General features: G+C 34.3%; 1 protein-coding gene across 1 annotated transcript in view; it reads left to right on the forward strand.

Annotated features, from left to right (window-relative positions):
* LOC126976365 (cell adhesion molecule Dscam2-like) overlaps nucleotides 1-18263 on the forward strand; it is a 101048-nt gene that overhangs the window by 36510 nt on the left and 46275 nt on the right. The window contains exons 5-16 of the mRNA XM_050824663.1: nucleotides 2716-2807; nucleotides 4574-4722; nucleotides 6091-6181; nucleotides 6967-7375; nucleotides 7742-7877; nucleotides 9528-9647; nucleotides 10916-11092; nucleotides 13149-13293; nucleotides 14580-14728; nucleotides 15073-15238; nucleotides 15661-15797; nucleotides 17163-17315. Of these exons, the coding sequence (XP_050680620.1) occupies nucleotides 2716-2807; nucleotides 4574-4722; nucleotides 6091-6181; nucleotides 6967-7375; nucleotides 7742-7877; nucleotides 9528-9647; nucleotides 10916-11092; nucleotides 13149-13293; nucleotides 14580-14728; nucleotides 15073-15238; nucleotides 15661-15797; nucleotides 17163-17315 (1924 nt within the window). The remainder of the gene's footprint in view (nucleotides 1-2715; nucleotides 2808-4573; nucleotides 4723-6090; nucleotides 6182-6966; nucleotides 7376-7741; nucleotides 7878-9527; nucleotides 9648-10915; nucleotides 11093-13148; nucleotides 13294-14579; nucleotides 14729-15072; nucleotides 15239-15660; nucleotides 15798-17162; nucleotides 17316-18263) is intronic.

The raw sequence follows: 18263 nt of genomic DNA on the forward strand, positions 1-18263 counted from the left end.
TTGAATAAACATAATATATTCGATAAAAAGAAAAGTAGGTAACATCAAACAAAGTAAGAATACGATTGCTCAAATAGAAAAAAAAGATGTGGTGTCGTGGGACACCAGGTAGGAACGAAGTTCCTTCGGCTAATGTAGAATCGACACAATTTGTAAAAAAAAAATCGTGTTCAATTTTATGTAGTTTTTCTTGATTTTTCTCTTAAATTTTGCAGATCAGTTTTTATTTAACTACACGAAAGTATTTAGGAAATCCAGTATTTTAGGAAATAATAAATTACGTAAAATAAAAAAAATCTTAATCCAAATTATCAATTAAAATAACAAAATATGTCTCTTTATTTTTGTTTGACAACATAAAATTACATATAAATAGAAACAACTGTCGCGCCTGCGCATCCCTATCTCCTCCAAGCCTGCCGTAAGGAACTTCGTTCCAATAAATAAATGTATTTACATAGGCAGTTAGTTAGTTTAGTTATATTGTTATATCAAAGGCATCCTAAATGCAAAAAATCCATTAAAAAATTTGGACTTAGCTTCATATTTAGTAGTTGCGCCGATCATGTCCTCTCCGATTGTCAATGCGTGGCTGATGCGTGGTCGCTCTGCATTTTCTACCACTGGAAGTGTTTGTAGCAATTTTTAGGTTAATACCAGCTGTCCTATTTCACTACAGTGCATCGTGCGCTTTACAAATTTCATCCGCATTGCATTTATGTCTATCATTCTATAATACGGTGTGATTTGAATTCATTCAATGCAAGATGAAAGAATAAACAGACAGACTTACTTCGACAGCTAGGGTTAAGAACTATCATAGGTCTTGATATTTAATATTACAATAAAATACTAGACAGTATACTACGACTCACTGAGCACACACTCAAGAAATATATTAAAGCTTATTTTACAAAGAACACTTTATATATATTATGATAGATTATACCAATAGAGGATAATTATTAATACGTGGTTTTCTGCGCGAGCCACCTAAAGTTGTTCGTGTAGTAATTGTTGTGTAGTAAAGTATAAAGTAGTCTAATCAATTTTATCATTATATGATTTAGAGATGGGCTTGTCAGTTGTTCTCCCCATGTCAGAGCTCCTTTACGAACTGATGTAGCTTAATGACGTGGGCCAAGTATTGTTGCAATATGCTATGTTATTGTTACCCCTGGTAACAATTCAAGTTCCCTATGGTAAATAAATATATTTCTTTTTCATAGACCAACAGTGAACCTGTGGTATTCTTATAGTTCTCATTTCGCATTATCGTAGCTGTTTACTTTCCCGATGGCATGAGTATTTTAATAAAAAAACGTTTACACCCTGTATTCCATAAATATTTTATTTCAATCTATTGTAAGGTAAATGTATATACTGGGTGGACCAAAAGTCCGTTTACATTTGAATCGGTGGCCGCGTCTAGCAGCGGCGGCGGAGGGGAAGGGATACGCATTGCAAGAGCGGCCAATGGGAATTTAGTACCATGGCGTCGTTTAGCGGTAGTCAACGTGCATTTTGTGTACGCGAGTACTATCGAAACAACGATTCTGCGACCTAAGCTCAACGAAAGTTTTGCAATCATTACAAGATATGACACAAAAATCAAGCTTCATCAGGTGTCTTAATTAAAAAATGGGTGCTCAAGTTTGAGAAGACGGGTTCAACAATGGATTTACGTCGATCTGGCCGGCCTAGAACGTCGAGGGACCCCGAAAACGTGGAGCGAGTAAAATCGTCTGTTCGTGACCAACCTGGACTATCAACTCGAAAGCGGTCTGCTGTCCTTAACGTGCCAGGATAATGATGTATTAAACCGCATTCTCAAGAAAGATTTAAGTCTACATTCCTATAAAATCCAAATGGTGCAGGAATTAAGGGCTCAGGACCATGCAAAAGGTTGCAGTTTGCGAACGAAATGGTAGAGCGATTCACCAGTTTTACAAACATTTTTTTCTCAACAAGGCACCCTTCCACCTAAATGGGCATGTTAATAGACAAAATTGTCGTTATTGGAGTGACACTATGTCATGGTGATCAAAAATCCCTGCATTCCAGCCAACCAATCCAGTAACTCTTGACGAATTAAAGAATCGTATTCGCACAGAAATCCAAAACATCTCAACAGAAACATGTGAAGTTGTCATCGAAAATTTCCGCTCTAGATTGCAGCAATGCCAGAATAATGAAGGATTGCATATGGATGATGTGATTTTTAAGAAATAAATTTCCCTTTTGTTTACTATCGAAAACAATAAACAATTTTGATCTACTGTAATTAGTTTTTTTTAAATCATCATTCCAATTATAAACGGACTTTTGGTCCACCCTGTATATATTTGCAGGACACCTTGTGTTTAATTTCAATTCAATGTTACAATTTGCTAGATGTCTCGACAAAAATGAATTGTCATGTCATTTAGACGGAAAACATTAATAAATAAAGGTGCAATGTATTCCTAAAACATTATTTAACGCACATATTTTAATTACAAGATCAAGCACCTAATCGATATTGTTAATTTAGGATTCCTGCGTTTGGGCGCAAACTAATAGCCATTTTACACTCAGGCAATAATATGTCTTATACTTATACAATACGGACCATTTTCACTTATTAAAATCGTAATTACTCTCCAGATATTGGGCGTACAGAAAATTGGGCTATATGTGAAAGGTCGTTAAGGGGAGTTTTGTTTGTTTTTGTAGGTAAATTTACAATGTGTAGTCAATGGCCTACATCCAGCAAGATTTGTTTGGGAAAGGGACGGTGTTGTAATATCCTCTAATACAGATTCGAGGTAAGTTAATACTTTGATATTATTAATGTAATGGTGTAAATATATCAAGCCTACAATTTTCCGACGTGATTTATTGCTTATCGTGTTTATATTTTCCGTGTTTATCTATTGATATACTGTCAAGACAATACTGTTTTATGAAGATGACACAACATGATTTAGATCTACCCGATCTAAATCATGTTGTGTTATATTTGAGAAAAGAGTAAAATAGCTTGAGGTAAGTATTTTATTATTTTTTTCAAACTCCCAATCCTTAGAATTATGTTTTCGTTTAACATTTTTTTTAAAAGCCTAATGACGTACTTCTCTTTAGCTTATAGTTATATATGTTTATGGTTTTAGTTATTTAAAGCCTTTTTTAATATACTTTTATTCTTTCGTAAAAATACACTCCAACCTCGTAATGAAAAATTCGTCACTTGAGCCCGAATCAAATTTAGGGAAAATAATGAGTTTCCTAATGTTGAGTCTGACAATTCGATGTGATAATGATTCACCGAATTTGCCTGATGGCCATTCGATTTATCGCGTTTGGTTTTAGAACAAATTTTATTAGAATGTTATTATTATTCAAACTTAATATTGTTGAAATTAATAATGTTAAAGTATAATGGCTGTATACACAGAAAACAAAATTATAGAATAAGTTCGCTTTTATTATGAAATATATTAATATAAATACATACAAAACACCTACGATTAATGACGCATTAAAAAAAAACTACTTACTAGATCTCGTTCAAACCAATTTAGTGAAACTTTGCAGTTTAGAAAAAAGTTATATTAGAAACATCAATATCATTTTTGAAGACCTATCCATCCCAGGTTTGATGAAAAACATTTTTGAGTTTCATTTCTAATTATGTGGATCCCCTAAAACTTATTGCTTTTTTTCTATTTTTGTGTTAAAATTTTAATGCGGCTTACAGAATACATCGACATACAAGTTTCAACAGTATAGTTCTTATAGTTTCGGAAAAAGGTGGCTGTGACATACGGACGGACAGATATGACGAATCCATACGGATTCTGTTTTTTGCCATTTGGCTACCCGGAACCCTATAAAGAGGTGATAGCAGAAATCCACTACGTTTTAAGCAACTGTTCGCTTTCAAACTTAGCCGGATTATACTTCGTCGCCAATCACCACACTGTAATTACTACTATTTTAAGCTAATGTCAAATAACTGCACGTTTCATACTAAACTAAATTTAAATTTAGGCAGCCCCGCCTCTTATTACGTAGTATTTACATCCTCTTTGACTTCACACTGCCACCTCACGGTTTATCACCTATATAATTAACTTAGTTTGTTTTTGTTTTATTTAGACAAATTTGAGTTACGATATAAGAATATCTCAATGTGTGTACTTTTATATACTACTAAGCTTGGCTTGTACAAAATGTTTCTACTAATAAATAAAAAATAATATATTTAATGGGCTAAGTATCTTCTATACAGTGACCATAGAAAAAATTAATAGTTTAGATAAATTAAGGTACTTTTATATTTCTAGACAGTTACAAAAAAGTACAAAGCGAAAGCGCTCTTATTCACTATTTTTATGTTTTCAATCCATGGCTTGTTATTATTATTTTAGAGCAAAAGCCTATTAATTTAATCCCTGTTAATAGCCATTCTGTTCCTTGCGTATACCGATATCAGTAAATAATAATGCACGGGAGTACCGTTAGCACAAAAGCTATTACCATATATTTTGTAGATAAGTTTAATTAAGGCCTAATACACATTTTGGTTCAGGATAACACTGGGACAGATGATGAGTGCTGATGGTGTTATGTCTCAGCTGAATATTTCTCATGTAAGAGTTGATGATGGAGGCAGATACAGCTGTCTGGCACAGCATGGTGACTCTATCATTAGCCACGAAGATAGAGTCAATGTTTATGGTAAGTTTCCATTTATTAAATAGCGTTTTAAGGAAAAAAATTATAAAAAACGTGAGGACAGTATTCGGGAATATGCATAAATTGTAATTTCGGTAGTTTGGTGTGTAATTATTAAAAAATTAAACGCTGAAAAAGCAACTCAAATATTTAATTTTAAAAATCTTACCTGAATGTAAATGAGCACCTTATACTTACAATACACCCATAGCACCTCCAACACTCTGGAAATACTATTGTGAGCTGTCAGCCATTGAGTCCATTCCAAAAAAAAAAGTGTAGCCACACCCATAGATACACAATATATAAGTGTATAGACAATCACTGTGCGTGAGAAAAAACATCGCAAATGGAGATACGACAATATAGAAAAGTCTATAATATGGCGTGGTATACGTAGAGTGTATATACTTGGCATTAGCATATGGTCGAGGGAGGCGATGGCTGGCCCATGCGTCAAGCTCATGAACGGGCGCTACTTGTGATGGCAGGATGATCCTGTTACCAGAAACTCTGCTTCAGATTATTAAAAGTTATTATAATTGTTTGTATAATCACTTATAAAATGCTCGCAAAATACCTTTATTTATTTACGGTGTGTATGGATGATGCAGCTACTGTACTCAATAACTTTTGTTTTGTATTAATTTACATTTACTTTGACTTACGCGTGTAAGGCATTGACTATTTGACTTTAGAGTATTTTTGTTGCGTCGCGTTACGATTTTAGTTAAGTAACAAATTAGTTTGGAAGGTGCCTAATATATTGCCTTCTTTTTACAATTGGCGGCACTTGCTTTCGCCGATCATCTTATATAATTGGTGTAGGGGTTGCGGCGATAGGTAACTTGACGGTTTCTCGGGCAATCAAGGCGAATTCGTTTGGTGCAACCGCGTACTTACATGACAACTGATCATACGTTCAGCACTAGAATTACCTATTACTTTATATTAATATATTATATAAGTAGTGTACTTTGTCCTATTATGTTGAATGTTCAAACATCACCGTCTCACCTTTTTCAATTGTTTTTGCACAACTTTCGTTCAACTAAATTGATAAAATGACTGTATCATAATACGATCATGGGACTTCTTGTACGATGATCGTAGCCATTACCTTGCCGATTGCAGACGATCAACGAGTAGCTTTTACCATTTCTGATAGTGCAGACAGGGCATTAGATTGTATTTATCGTTAATCTTGATGAATTGTCGCATGTGACAAATATTATATACGGTCACTTCTCATTCCTCCCGGGAAATTTTGATAAATTTGTCTATATAAGAATATCAACAAAGAGAACGATTGCTGGATAGGACGCCAGCTAAAAACCAGGGAAATGATAATATACTTATAATTTTTTCTAGGTCCGCCGTATATAAGGGCACTGCCACCTATCAAAGCTCAGAGTGGTCAGAGTATTGTACTAAAATGTCCTTATTACGGGTATCCAATTAGGTAAGTTGATCTGTTATAATATATCTTTCCTATCGGCCTTCTTCGGGACTTCGCAATTATTTGAATTTAATAGTGGGGAAACGGGAAAAGGCTCATGTGATGGAAAGTTGTAAAGTAATCGCCAACATCAACACCAGAAATCAATAGATGTATTGCCGGCCTTTAAGTTATGCTCTACGCTTGAATATCTCTAAGACCTTTTGGGTAAATTTCTTGCAAAACGTTCGGCTGTAGAATGCTTGTTGCATAATATGTTTGTTCCGGTTCTCGTCGCTTGCTTGAGAGACATGGCACGGCCGGAGTAAGAAGCATACCTTGTGCTGTTGCAAGGATAGCAATAAATGCTGCTGATTTGCATAATATCATTAATATGCGGAAGAAACAGTATAGGGGATAACAGTCAGCATTGCAGGATACCAGTGTTTATGGGTTTTATTCAGCATCGAAAAATAATCACGATGCTTCAATCAGTAAAAAAACTAGCATTTAGCAGCTTCACTATAAGCGATTTGTGCCACACTCGATCAAAAGTTTTCGCAGAAAAAACTTTAGAGAAAATGTAGAAAATAAGGTCACTGATGGGACAGATCTGAGCGAACGACTTTCCTAGGGATGAAGTGCACTCAAGAACGCTTTCCATTATTTTAGCACTACGTTGATGAGTAGGAGTGGATGAGGGTCATGGTATAAGTCAACGGTTGTAATGATTTTTTCGACACCCGTTTTCCCCCCATTAATATTAAAAACAATAAAATGGATCTTACGGCTTTGATTTGATATTTTAGGGATATTACTTGGGAATTCAGAGGAAAAGAAATAATTCCAGATAAACATGGCAATAGGTACAAACGATCGAAAAACATTGAATTAAGTAAAGAGATATACGGGCGTAAGCCAAAATTAAGAAAAAGGGATGTATCAGTCAATAATGATGGTGTTTTGTATATAAACAAAGTAAGTAAGGCTGAAAATGGTGCAGCATATGCGTGTATAGTTAGAAGTCCATCTGGAGAAATGGCGAAAAGATCGTTTGATTTGCAAGTTGTTGAGGCACCATCATTAGAGGAAATTTTACTAGCCTCAGATCTTCATGAGGGCCAAATGGTACAAATACACTGCAATTTGAAAAGTGGAGATTCACCTGTTTATTACTCCTGGCTGAAAGATGGGAAGAAGATACCTTCAAGCTTAAAAGTAAGTATTAGTGTCTAAGGAAGTTATCAACATACATTCCTTCTCTCGAAAACAAATATCAGCCGGAGGCTTCTTTTTATAACAGCGCTGCAATTTTCTGCCGTCAACCAGAAGTGTGCAAGGATTTGGTTTGAAAGGCGCCGCAGTTAGTGTAATTACTTCATTAATGAGACTTGAGAGAACCACTGCATAAAAGTGACTAGCGCATTTGCAGTTACACTCAGAATTTTGTGTACCATCAATAATTCTTAGCGGCACTGCATTGTATTGGTCGTATCACTTAACATAAAGTTAACGTCAGGCTCGTTTCGCTACTTTTCCTCATACAAAACTAATATCATCTATATAAAAAAAATATTGTTTTAGATAGTTGAGAGAAGTTTGGAAGTGTTTAGTGTACTTATAATTAAGAATGTGTCTTTGGACCACTGCGGGACATACACTTGTGTAGCGGCCAACCATGTCGCTAAAGTAAATCGAACCGTCAATCTGTATATTAAAGGTGAGTATTTTAGTAGCACCAAATAGTGAGGTTTCTGAAATTTATCATTTACTCTAGTACCAAATAAAAGAGGCAGCAAAAGCGTAAAACCATCCAAAAGCAATTAAACAAGCACCATATTATAACACTTTATCAATTTGTGATATTATTATCATTTTGGAAAATATTTTCTTGTACTGTTTTAAGCGAATTCGGTGAACATTTTTACCAAACGTACCTAATATAAGCATGGCAGACCGATGAGATCAGGCTAGTATTGTGAGTTAGAACGTATGCTCAGTATCATGGGCAGATGCTAACACTAAGTATTTAGTAAGTCCTGAATACATCACTTACTCATAAAAAATTGCGTTTATTTCCACACTCTTATGTAAATCAAATCTTAAAAGTCAAGTAAATATCATGGAATTTGATAAAATGCAAAAAGTAAAGATTGGGAAGAACACTGAAAAAAACGTCAGATAAAAGGTATTGGATGCTCTCTTGGTTACGGAATATATATATCGTAGATACTTGTTTCCGTTTTCTAAGCCGTTTTCAAATCAGCCAGGGAATTAATTAATTAATACAAGAAACATTGTTAATTAAAATCAATTTTAAGCAGCTTTCTGTCTTAACCTTTGTTAAACGTGGTTTGATTTCTAATCGTCAAAAAATATCATGAAATTCTATACGTAAAATACAACATTTTTATACCCACGTAAAAACGAATTAATGCCGGTTTAAATCTCTAAATCCTTCGCAGTAATAAAATGCGCGAAATGGCTTTCGCGTTGCCTTTTTTATGTTTTCATGCAAATAAAACTTGTTTGTGCCTGTATAGAAATAAATTGTGCCTGCTTTCTCTATAACATATATACGAATAATACTTGTAAATTTTTTTATGGTTCGATTGGATATTTGTTAAACAAAACTATGTCTTTATCTCTTATTATGATTTTAAAGTGTCACGACAATTAACTAACCAAGTCGTTAGTTAAACGAATAGCATAGCATAATGGCAGTTTTCTCCACCATTATTTGCATCCAATATTGTATATAGGCCTCTTCCTTTTTTCCATTGCCTTCTTGCGTGTGTCTAAACCAATCTCAACCACCGTGTTGCTCACACAGCGATGTGATGGTCTGCCAAGCCCCCTGTTCTCTCTAGCTCTCCTTTTAGGGCCCCTTTTTGTACAGCGATTGTTTTAACTCACTCAATTTAATTCATCTTTATATTATTTATAAAGACAATTAAATGAATGATAATATTCTTAATAGCGTAATTATATGCATTACGTACGCTAACTACGCTTAGACCTTCTTTTGCTTCTTGCTTGAGAGCCAGTTATCCATTTGCTCCCTTAAATATTATTTTGGAAGTTTTTTTAATTACCTTTTCGGTCTGTGGACAGCCGACCTCTGAGTCTAGAGGTAGGGTTAAAATTCTAGTGAAACAATGCATATATTATATTTGGTAAGTACTATGTATATTGTACCGGTGTCTTGTTAATCCAGGTGAAATTGCGTCCAATATGTTTATTTAAAAAAAATTAAGTCAATGCTTCATCTATACATATATATATCAAAGACATAATACAGTTTTACATTTGAATACTAAGCTAACTTATTATTGTTTTACTTACTTAGTTATCGAAATATATTTAACAGTTGCTCCAAAGTGGAGTGAAGAACCACAGAATACATCGTTACTGTTGGGCAGAAATGGTCACGTTTCCTGCAGAGCCAATGGATACCCACAACCCCAAACACATTGGTTGAAAAAAGATCGTAAGTTACGTTATGTCATTAAAGGAAAATAATTACAAGAGTGCTACAAATAATTTTTGAAGGGTAACTAAATAAATATTTAAATGAAACACTTTTTAAGGGATTAAAACGCGTGTAATTGTATTTTTATTATTATTTTAGCTAACCCAAGCAGTCCCCCTGAAAACGTGCTCTGAAAAGGTAACGAAACGTCGGGTTAGCTAAAATCATAATAAAAATACAATTTACGTGTCTTAATCCTTTAAAAAGTGTTTTATTCAAATGTGTAAACACTCGCGTAGTCAAAGAAAATACTATTTATAATTTATGTTTAATATTTTGAGGGGTTATCGTTAGGGTAACTGTATATCGAAACTGTGGAACTTCGTTATACCGTTTCCAGTTAGATATGACATGGGTATTTTCCGAAACAGTAAGTGCTCCCAACGCAATGCATCTTAAAGACCTCTGGTATTGCATATTTTCATGGGCAGTTGTTTTTACTTTTCATCACTAAGCAATCAGTGCAAAATACAGATCCACTCTTTTTTCACATCCTTGCTGTCACAAACTAGTTCTGGTTCTTAATCATTTCATTATACTTCTTTTTTTTTATGGAATAGGAGGACAAACGAGCGTACGGGTCACCTGGTGTTAAGTGATCACCGCCGCCCACACTCTCCTGTAACACCAGAGGAATCACAAGAGCGTTGCCGGCCTTGCTTCTATGATGATATCTATGACTTCTATATTCTGGTAAAATTTATTAATTTTAAATAGTTTACAACAAAATTGCGAAAACTCCCTCATATAAGTTAAAAGTAAAATGCAACTTTAGTGTATGAGGCGTCATTGAAATGTTTTGGCGCATCGGGAGTTTCACATGTAGTGAAATAGTTATATAAGCAACTGTTGTGTAATAAGGGGTATTAAATCACGCCGAGTGTGATAATAGTATCACATGAGTGGTTATTACATAATTATCAATAGTTGCATACAAGACTTTATCTACACCCATAAAATGAATCCTCTATAAAAGATTCTGAAACACCTTACTGCTAACATTAAAAAAGCCAGTCCTAGTAACCATTACATCATCCAAAGGAATGTTGTAATGTTCTACTGAATTTCATTACAACACTCGTTTGGATGATGTAATGGTTATAAGGACATTGGGTGTTTTAACGTTGGCAATAAGCTAAGTGTTATTGAGTCTTTAATAATGATTGAAGGCATGGGTGACTCGTATTATGTACTCGAGTATGTGTAATTCTAATCTAATTTTGTAGTTGTTTCGGAAACATGGAGGCCTGTTCTCGAAATAGCCGGTGGCGGAGTCCTAAGTTTGTCTAATGGCTCGCTGATATTTGACTCCGTGGCGCTATCCGACGCTGGTTTGTACACTTGTCACGTAGAGAACGGCGTGGGCGAAGCTCTTAGCAAAACTGTGTGGATTTCTGTTAATAGTAAGTAGTATTTTATCTTTGATTTATTAGTACAATCAGGTATTAAAGTTACTTTTACGATGTCCTCTTATTTCTAATTTCTTTCAGCGTTATTGTCCTGTATTTTAAATCGTACTTGTTCGCTGTTAGGATAAATCCTTAACTATTTGTTTCTTTAATTGTATTAACGTCAGGTATTGTTTATAATAATAAAATAATAATATTACAATGAAAAACAAATAAAATATATGTAAAAATTTCATGTCACGTTGTTTGTCCGTGATGAACTCTTAAAGTACTGAACTGATTTTAATCAAATTTTACACACTGTGTGCATTTTGATCCAGCTTTGGCGCACAGTTTGACAGACATTATTTTATTGGCAGAACAGGGAGCAACGAGGTATTAACACGTATTATTGAACTGTAATAACGTAATATAACAAAAAAGAATTCAAACTTTGATATGAAATTTTGTCTATATATGTTTAGTTATGTCTGGATATGTTTAAGGTGAACATAATATTACATGAACACACATAATAGTAGCTAGTAATATTATATTTTGATGTATGGCGCGTCTTGAATTTAATGTTTCAAGGGTTCCTGCAAGAGTACTACTCGTATATGAGTTTGTTAGTAACCTTTTTTAAATTTGGACGACCAATCGTCAAATTCGTAAGTATTTTACCTGAACAAAAAATCAGAAAATGACAAATATAGGAATGTACATTTACCAACTAAATAATGTTGATACTAAAGAAGTTATAGTGCCTTAAAGAAATATGTTTCTACATTTAATTTCAACGTTACGTTTTCAAGCACAGTATTATTCTTGCGATTTTATTCTGAATATAATTCTAAATCAAACTGAAAATAAAATTCAAATATTTTTATTACAAATTTCCTTAATATATCAACATTGCAACACATGTGCTTTGTATATTTTCTAGGATCTTGTTAAGCTTAAATCGCCTCACAAATGCCTTACTCACTTGATTTAGCCGAGTTATAGGCATAAAAATATTGTCTGATTTAGGAATAAACAGAGTTCCTAAAAACATGTTATAGTATTTAATAAGAAATAGTTATTTGTTCAACAAGTGAGCAAAGTTAAAAAATTTGCTCTCGTGTGAAACATACAACTTTTCACCTCGACTAGCGGGAAAAGTGTTATAGTAAGAGAAACAATTAAGATAATATTTAACAATGTTTACTAGTATTTATTTTAAATATAAAGTCTTTAAAAGGCCATAGTAAAATTTATAAATCTAAATTTCAATAAGTAATATATAAATTTTTGTGACAATGAGATAATACGCTAGTCTAAAATGACTTTCGGAACGCACCGGATCGCATTGTTTATTTTTTTAAAGCGGAGTAATTCCCGGATGTATGGTCACGTGGGGTTCGAAATTTAACTTGCTTTTTGCTGCGAGTTTTCACGTATCAATAGATCCCTTTTCGTGCTGGAGAGGTGAAAAGGTTTATTTATTAATTATAGTAAATGAATCAAAAGGATTCTGTTGTATTTCGAGCAACAAAATAAATCTAACACGATTTAGTCGAGAGTAGGCATAACTAGTTTGTATATTCTGTTCCTGGTCCGAATTAAGTTAACATCTTGATTAGGGATCGAGAAAAGTTCTTCTTATTGGGGCTAAAGTTAGCATTAGCTGTTATGTTAACTGACAAGAAACGCAATTTTACTGTTTGAGATAAAAAATGTTAGTTTCAGCTTTGTATAGTCGTTTTTACATCGTAAGTTTCAACGCTATCTTATCAATCGTCTTGAACTAAAAGCTGAGAAAAGACTTTGCTTAGACTTATCTAGCAATTTAAGTCGGAATCCGTATTTATAAACATCGCTTTGATCGCGAGATAAGCTTCAGCCCACCAAACGACTTCGGAAAAACTCAATTAGTTTTAGAGCCGTAGGTGTTTCAAAGCCGATTTGACTTAGCACCTTCAAGGTGTAAAGAACATTAATACATGAATGGAAGATACAGGTTTTCTCTCAAGTCACGAAAATATATGTATAAAACTAATATTATTCAATATTCTATTCGTTTTTTTAGAACCCGTTTCATTCGATACGTCATCACGAAATTTAACAGCCAAATTAGGCCAGGAGGTGGTTTTAGAATGTCAAGCAAAAGGGGACGATCCTATACGAATGATGTGGACACGCAATGGCAAACCAATTAACCCACTAACCCAGAGGTGTGTTATTTGTAAATATAAATTAAATTAAATATTACTTGGACTTATTTTAGGATAAGTATAAGAAGATAAGCATTTTAAGAAGTAAATTTGCTCTAATGCAGTGTTTATCAATCTGTGGCTGGCCGTTTTTCAAGCCTTACTTGGGGGGTCACCCGCAGAAGCAAAAAGGCAAGGTAGACTACAATAAAAACACAATTGTTGTTTAATTTCCAAAAAATTCTCATATCATGATGCTATTTTTCATCATAAATCAATCATTTTCTAATTGATTTTTGTTTTTAGTTATTTTCTGCCATTGTAGATAATGTCCGTTTACACAGTATGAAGTGGCGAATGGTACTATTAATGTTAGTACTTTCCTTGCCAGCTCTGAATATTCTTGTGTTATTAATTAAAATAAATGTTATTATATATCTGACTGAGAAGGGCGTCGCTAGAATTTTCCAACCTGTTAGGTGTCTCGAAATAAATAAAATTGAAAAACGCTCTAATCTATTAAAAATAAGAACCTCGAACAATATAATATCTCTCAAAATGATTGATGTAGAACGTTTCAGCCTTATTCTGTTTTTTCTGCCTGTACTCGAAGTATTAAACTATATTAAAAAGGAAATTTTTTCTTTGAATAGAGAAATTACGTACTTCTGCATGCGATCTGCAAAAGTTTTACGTTTCCTAACCTAATCACTGAGAAACATTGCAACTTAAGCTAGATCTCGCAATAATTTGCTAGAAAAAATATTTATCAAAACATTTGATTCCCATTTAAAAGATATTGATTCCATGAAAATTTTCTGTCTGTTTAATAATACACATAATAAAATAGCAAATACATTTGATTTGTTTATTTTTTCTTGAAAGTTGGCAATCCTGGCCTTCTGACATCTTATTACAAAATTCTTAGTGCAAATCAATACTTTTTATTATTTTAAAAGTCAATATTTCAGCTGCATTTATTTGCAACTCTAATCTCATTTAATCCTAAGAAAATGATTGTATTTCTAAGCGGAATATAATCACTATACAAAACCCCAAAAGAAGTGGTATAATAATAACCACTAGACATGGGATAAAAAATTGTCTCCTTTTAGTGTTAGTTGCCTAGGTTAGGGGTACAATAAAAGTGTAGTAGAGAGGAATAAAAGTGGCGTGAGTGAAATTACATGAATGTGTCTTGAATTAAATCTGATTGTTTGTACGAATACAATATGATGAAATTTGAACTACCTAAATATTTGAAACTGAATTATAAATGTTTTGGTTCATAAGTAAAAATATTTCAGGGTCAAGATATCAGAAGTAAAAACTGAAGATGGTATGACGGGTATTTTGGAACTTCTACAAACGGAACCGAGCGATGGTGCTCTATATCAGTGCAAAGCTGGAAACCCCTACGGTGCTGATGTATATAGCGTGCATCTTACAATTTTAGGTATTCAATGAGATGAAATGAAACTCAATTAATATCAAAAGTATATTATCAAAATGTATCTTGTATTTGCCGTTGACAGAATATTGGGCACTTAATATAAATACGGTGACTGATGTCTACGGAGACATCAGTCACCTACACCTATTTTACTTAAGCAGATTTATTTCATTTAAAATTTTCTTTATCTGTCGCTTATAAGTCCTAATGATTATTTTTTTAAAGATCGAATGAAATAATCCACCTCTTTAAATGTTGTATATTTTTTTATATTTTTCAACGACAATCTTGTGTTGTCTCGTTTAATATTAAAAGTGTGTATATTCATTAAATCTTAAACCATCTAGAACCTCCGCTACCGCCAAGTGATTTATCAGTGGATGCAGTAAAGAGTCGTTCAGTGAAACTGTCCTGGCGCGACTCAACTCGATCGCTCGCTCATTACTACACAGTCCAAATTACAAATACTCTCCGGCCCTCCTGGACTACGGCTAGGATATTTAATGTTACGAGGTAAAATTTTAATATTTCCAAATCGTACATTATATTTTTCAAGCGAATATTATCGAAAGTTAAATGTAAACTTGGTCAATAGAAAAAGGTATAATTTTGAGTAATTAATAGTTATACGATGCGACATGCTTTTACGATTGTTTATCCAAATTATTTAAAAATATGGATTTAAAATTAACTGGATCTCTATAATAGATCTTCCTTCTAGTTCCCACTACATTAGGTTAGCAATTTGACATTAAAACATCTAAAACGTCTAAAGTTTTTTTTATAAATTCTTTCTAAAAGGCCAGCAACGGTCATAACATGATTGATTTTTTCTTCTGGTATTGCAAGAAAACATCGATTGCGATTATTACTAACCATCAGGTTACAGTCCTAATTCCTTTAAAAATAAATGTATTCGATTGATTTTATCGTAGGTTGGACGATATTCGACAAAGCTTTGATATAGAAGATTTACAACCGGCTACTGGTTACACTGCCAGGGTGGCCGGGGGAAATCAGGCTGATGTCAGCAACTATTGTACTCCAGTTAGATTTACAACCAATGAAGAAGGTGAGAGTTTCGATATTCAAATGTATCAGGAATCATTAGCTATTTTTTGTAGAATAAAATTTAACATTTATCACTTAGAACATTAACTGAGATTAATGGAATAAGCCTATTCTGTAGTTGGATGTAAGTGACTGCGCCTAACGATCGTTCCCAATATACTATCAACAGATAGATATAAATTACTACCTCCTACTGTCAGTAATTAGCTGTCAATAATGTGAAGCTGTCCCAATATACCTGATAAGTCATTCTTATCGCCTTATATTGGGACGCGTGAATTGCAATTTCCATACAAACTTTATATCGCTGGTAAGCTATACGTCGTCCCATTGACAGACAGCGTGCACGGATAAGGTGAGTTACCGACGATAAGTTTATTGGGACAGAAAAGTCAACGATAGTTACGATTTTTATCTCAAGTAAGAGATAGACTGAATATTGGGAACGGATAGCGTTACATTGTAATGCAGTCATTTTCGAACACAAATATTGTGTTGTAGACATGCTTAAGCTTAGTTTTTTAATTAGACTTTAGTTTGTTTTACCTTTTGTTGACTTTTGTCATTTCTGAAATAAAAAAATTTGGGAAGTTTTTATTATGCACATCGGGCCCTAATACCATACGTGGCCCGGGGGCCCAGTATAATTGATACAACAAATACGGCGGGAGCAACCCCCCTGTTTCTGATATCCAATATCTACCTGATTTAAGAGATCTTTTTGATACTCATTTTGTCACATAATCAGCGACATTAATTCAAAGTTCTTTATTTACAAGAAAAATACTCTCACACATTGTCACAGCTTTTTGTCGGTATGAACATGTTTCATCTTGACAGATTTGAAAATGTGTGGTGAAATAATTGTAACAACAAAAATAGAAAATGGATCAGTACATTTGTTACGATTTTCTCAGAAAACCACGTACAGAATTGCTACTTAATATTAAAAACTAGTTTTACTTACAAAACTCACACTTGTAAACAACAATGAGAGCACGTTTCTAACGCACAGAATATCGTCTCAGAGTTTTCCTTAATTTATCAATGTCAAGATAGTTCACTCAGAATTCGCTTTGGGATTTGTCTCACAATATATCTTGGAAATTTCATTTTCGCATTCGGAAAGTTACTAGAAAGTTATGTAAACGGATTAGATCCTTCTTCTTGAAGTTAATATTTTTGCTATAACTTAATTGTTGAAATAATCAGGTGAATTAGCCACGTAGAGTGGATATCTATCCTCTGCACAGGATGCCGGCTACTCTGTGCTTATGATAATAAATCTTTTCGCATTCTAGTCCACAATTAAGTCGCGCGTGTTAATTATTATTATTTGTATTATATTAACGATTTTTTAATGTAGCCCCAGTGTCCCCTCCACTGGGCGTCCAAGTAGAGCAGACGGAATCGCCAGGGGAACTTCGGGTAAGATGGCTACCACCACCTTCGGATTCACACAACGGCATGATATTAGGATACAAGATTCGAGCTGTACCCCAGTTGACGAGTGTTAAAGGTTTGTTTATATCTGTTTTCCTACTTTCTATTTCAAATTCACTTCGATTGTGTTATTTATTTGGCTTTTGATTACTTCGATAGAAACAGACCAGTTACAATTAATATAATTCTATACGTTCTCTTCATATAGTTTTAAGTGCTCAGTTCTTTTTTATGGAATAGGAGGACAAACGAGCGTACGGGACACCTGGTGTTAAGTGATCACCGCCGCCCATTCTCTTGCAACACCAGAGGAATCACAGGAGCTTTGCCGACCTTTAAGGAAGGTTTTCCCCTTATTTTTTGAAGGTACCCATATCGTATCGTCCCGGAAACACCGCACAAGGAAGCTCATTCCACAGCTTTGTAGTACGTGGAAGAAAACTCCTTGAAAACCGCACTGTGGTGGACCGCCACACATCCAGATAGTGGGAATGATATCCTAACTTGTGGCGTGTCATGCGAAGGTGGAATTCGGCGGCAGGAATCAGGTTAAACAGCTCTTCGTAACACTCCACGTGATAAATGCGGTAGAAGACACACAATGAAGCGACGTCTCTACGCAACGCCAAGTGACCCAGCCGTTCACAGAGCCGCTAAGTTAATAAATTGCTATTTTATGCATGGAAGAGGAGAACAAATGAGCGTACGGGTCACCAGATGTTGCCACCACATTCTCTTGCAACACCAGTGAATTCACAGGACCGTTGGCGATCTTACCAAAGTCGTACCGTCCCGGAAACACCGCACAAGGATTTCAGCGCATTCCACAGCTTGGTTGTACCTGGAAGAGTTCCTTGAAGAGTGCACTGTGAAGGAACGCCATACATGGTACATATGATGGTGGAATTTGCAATTTATTTTCTAAAATTATAATATTTTTTCGTTATTTTCCTCGTTGGCGTACCGTAACTATTACAAAGCACTTGCGAGAAATTATAAGTCCCCTATTCAGTGTATTGAGGCC

The sequence above is a fragment of the Leptidea sinapis genome, chromosome 40 (genome assembly GCF_905404315.1).
Source record: "Leptidea sinapis chromosome 40, ilLepSina1.1, whole genome shotgun sequence".
Taxonomy (NCBI): Eukaryota; Metazoa; Arthropoda; class Insecta; order Lepidoptera; family Pieridae; genus Leptidea; species Leptidea sinapis.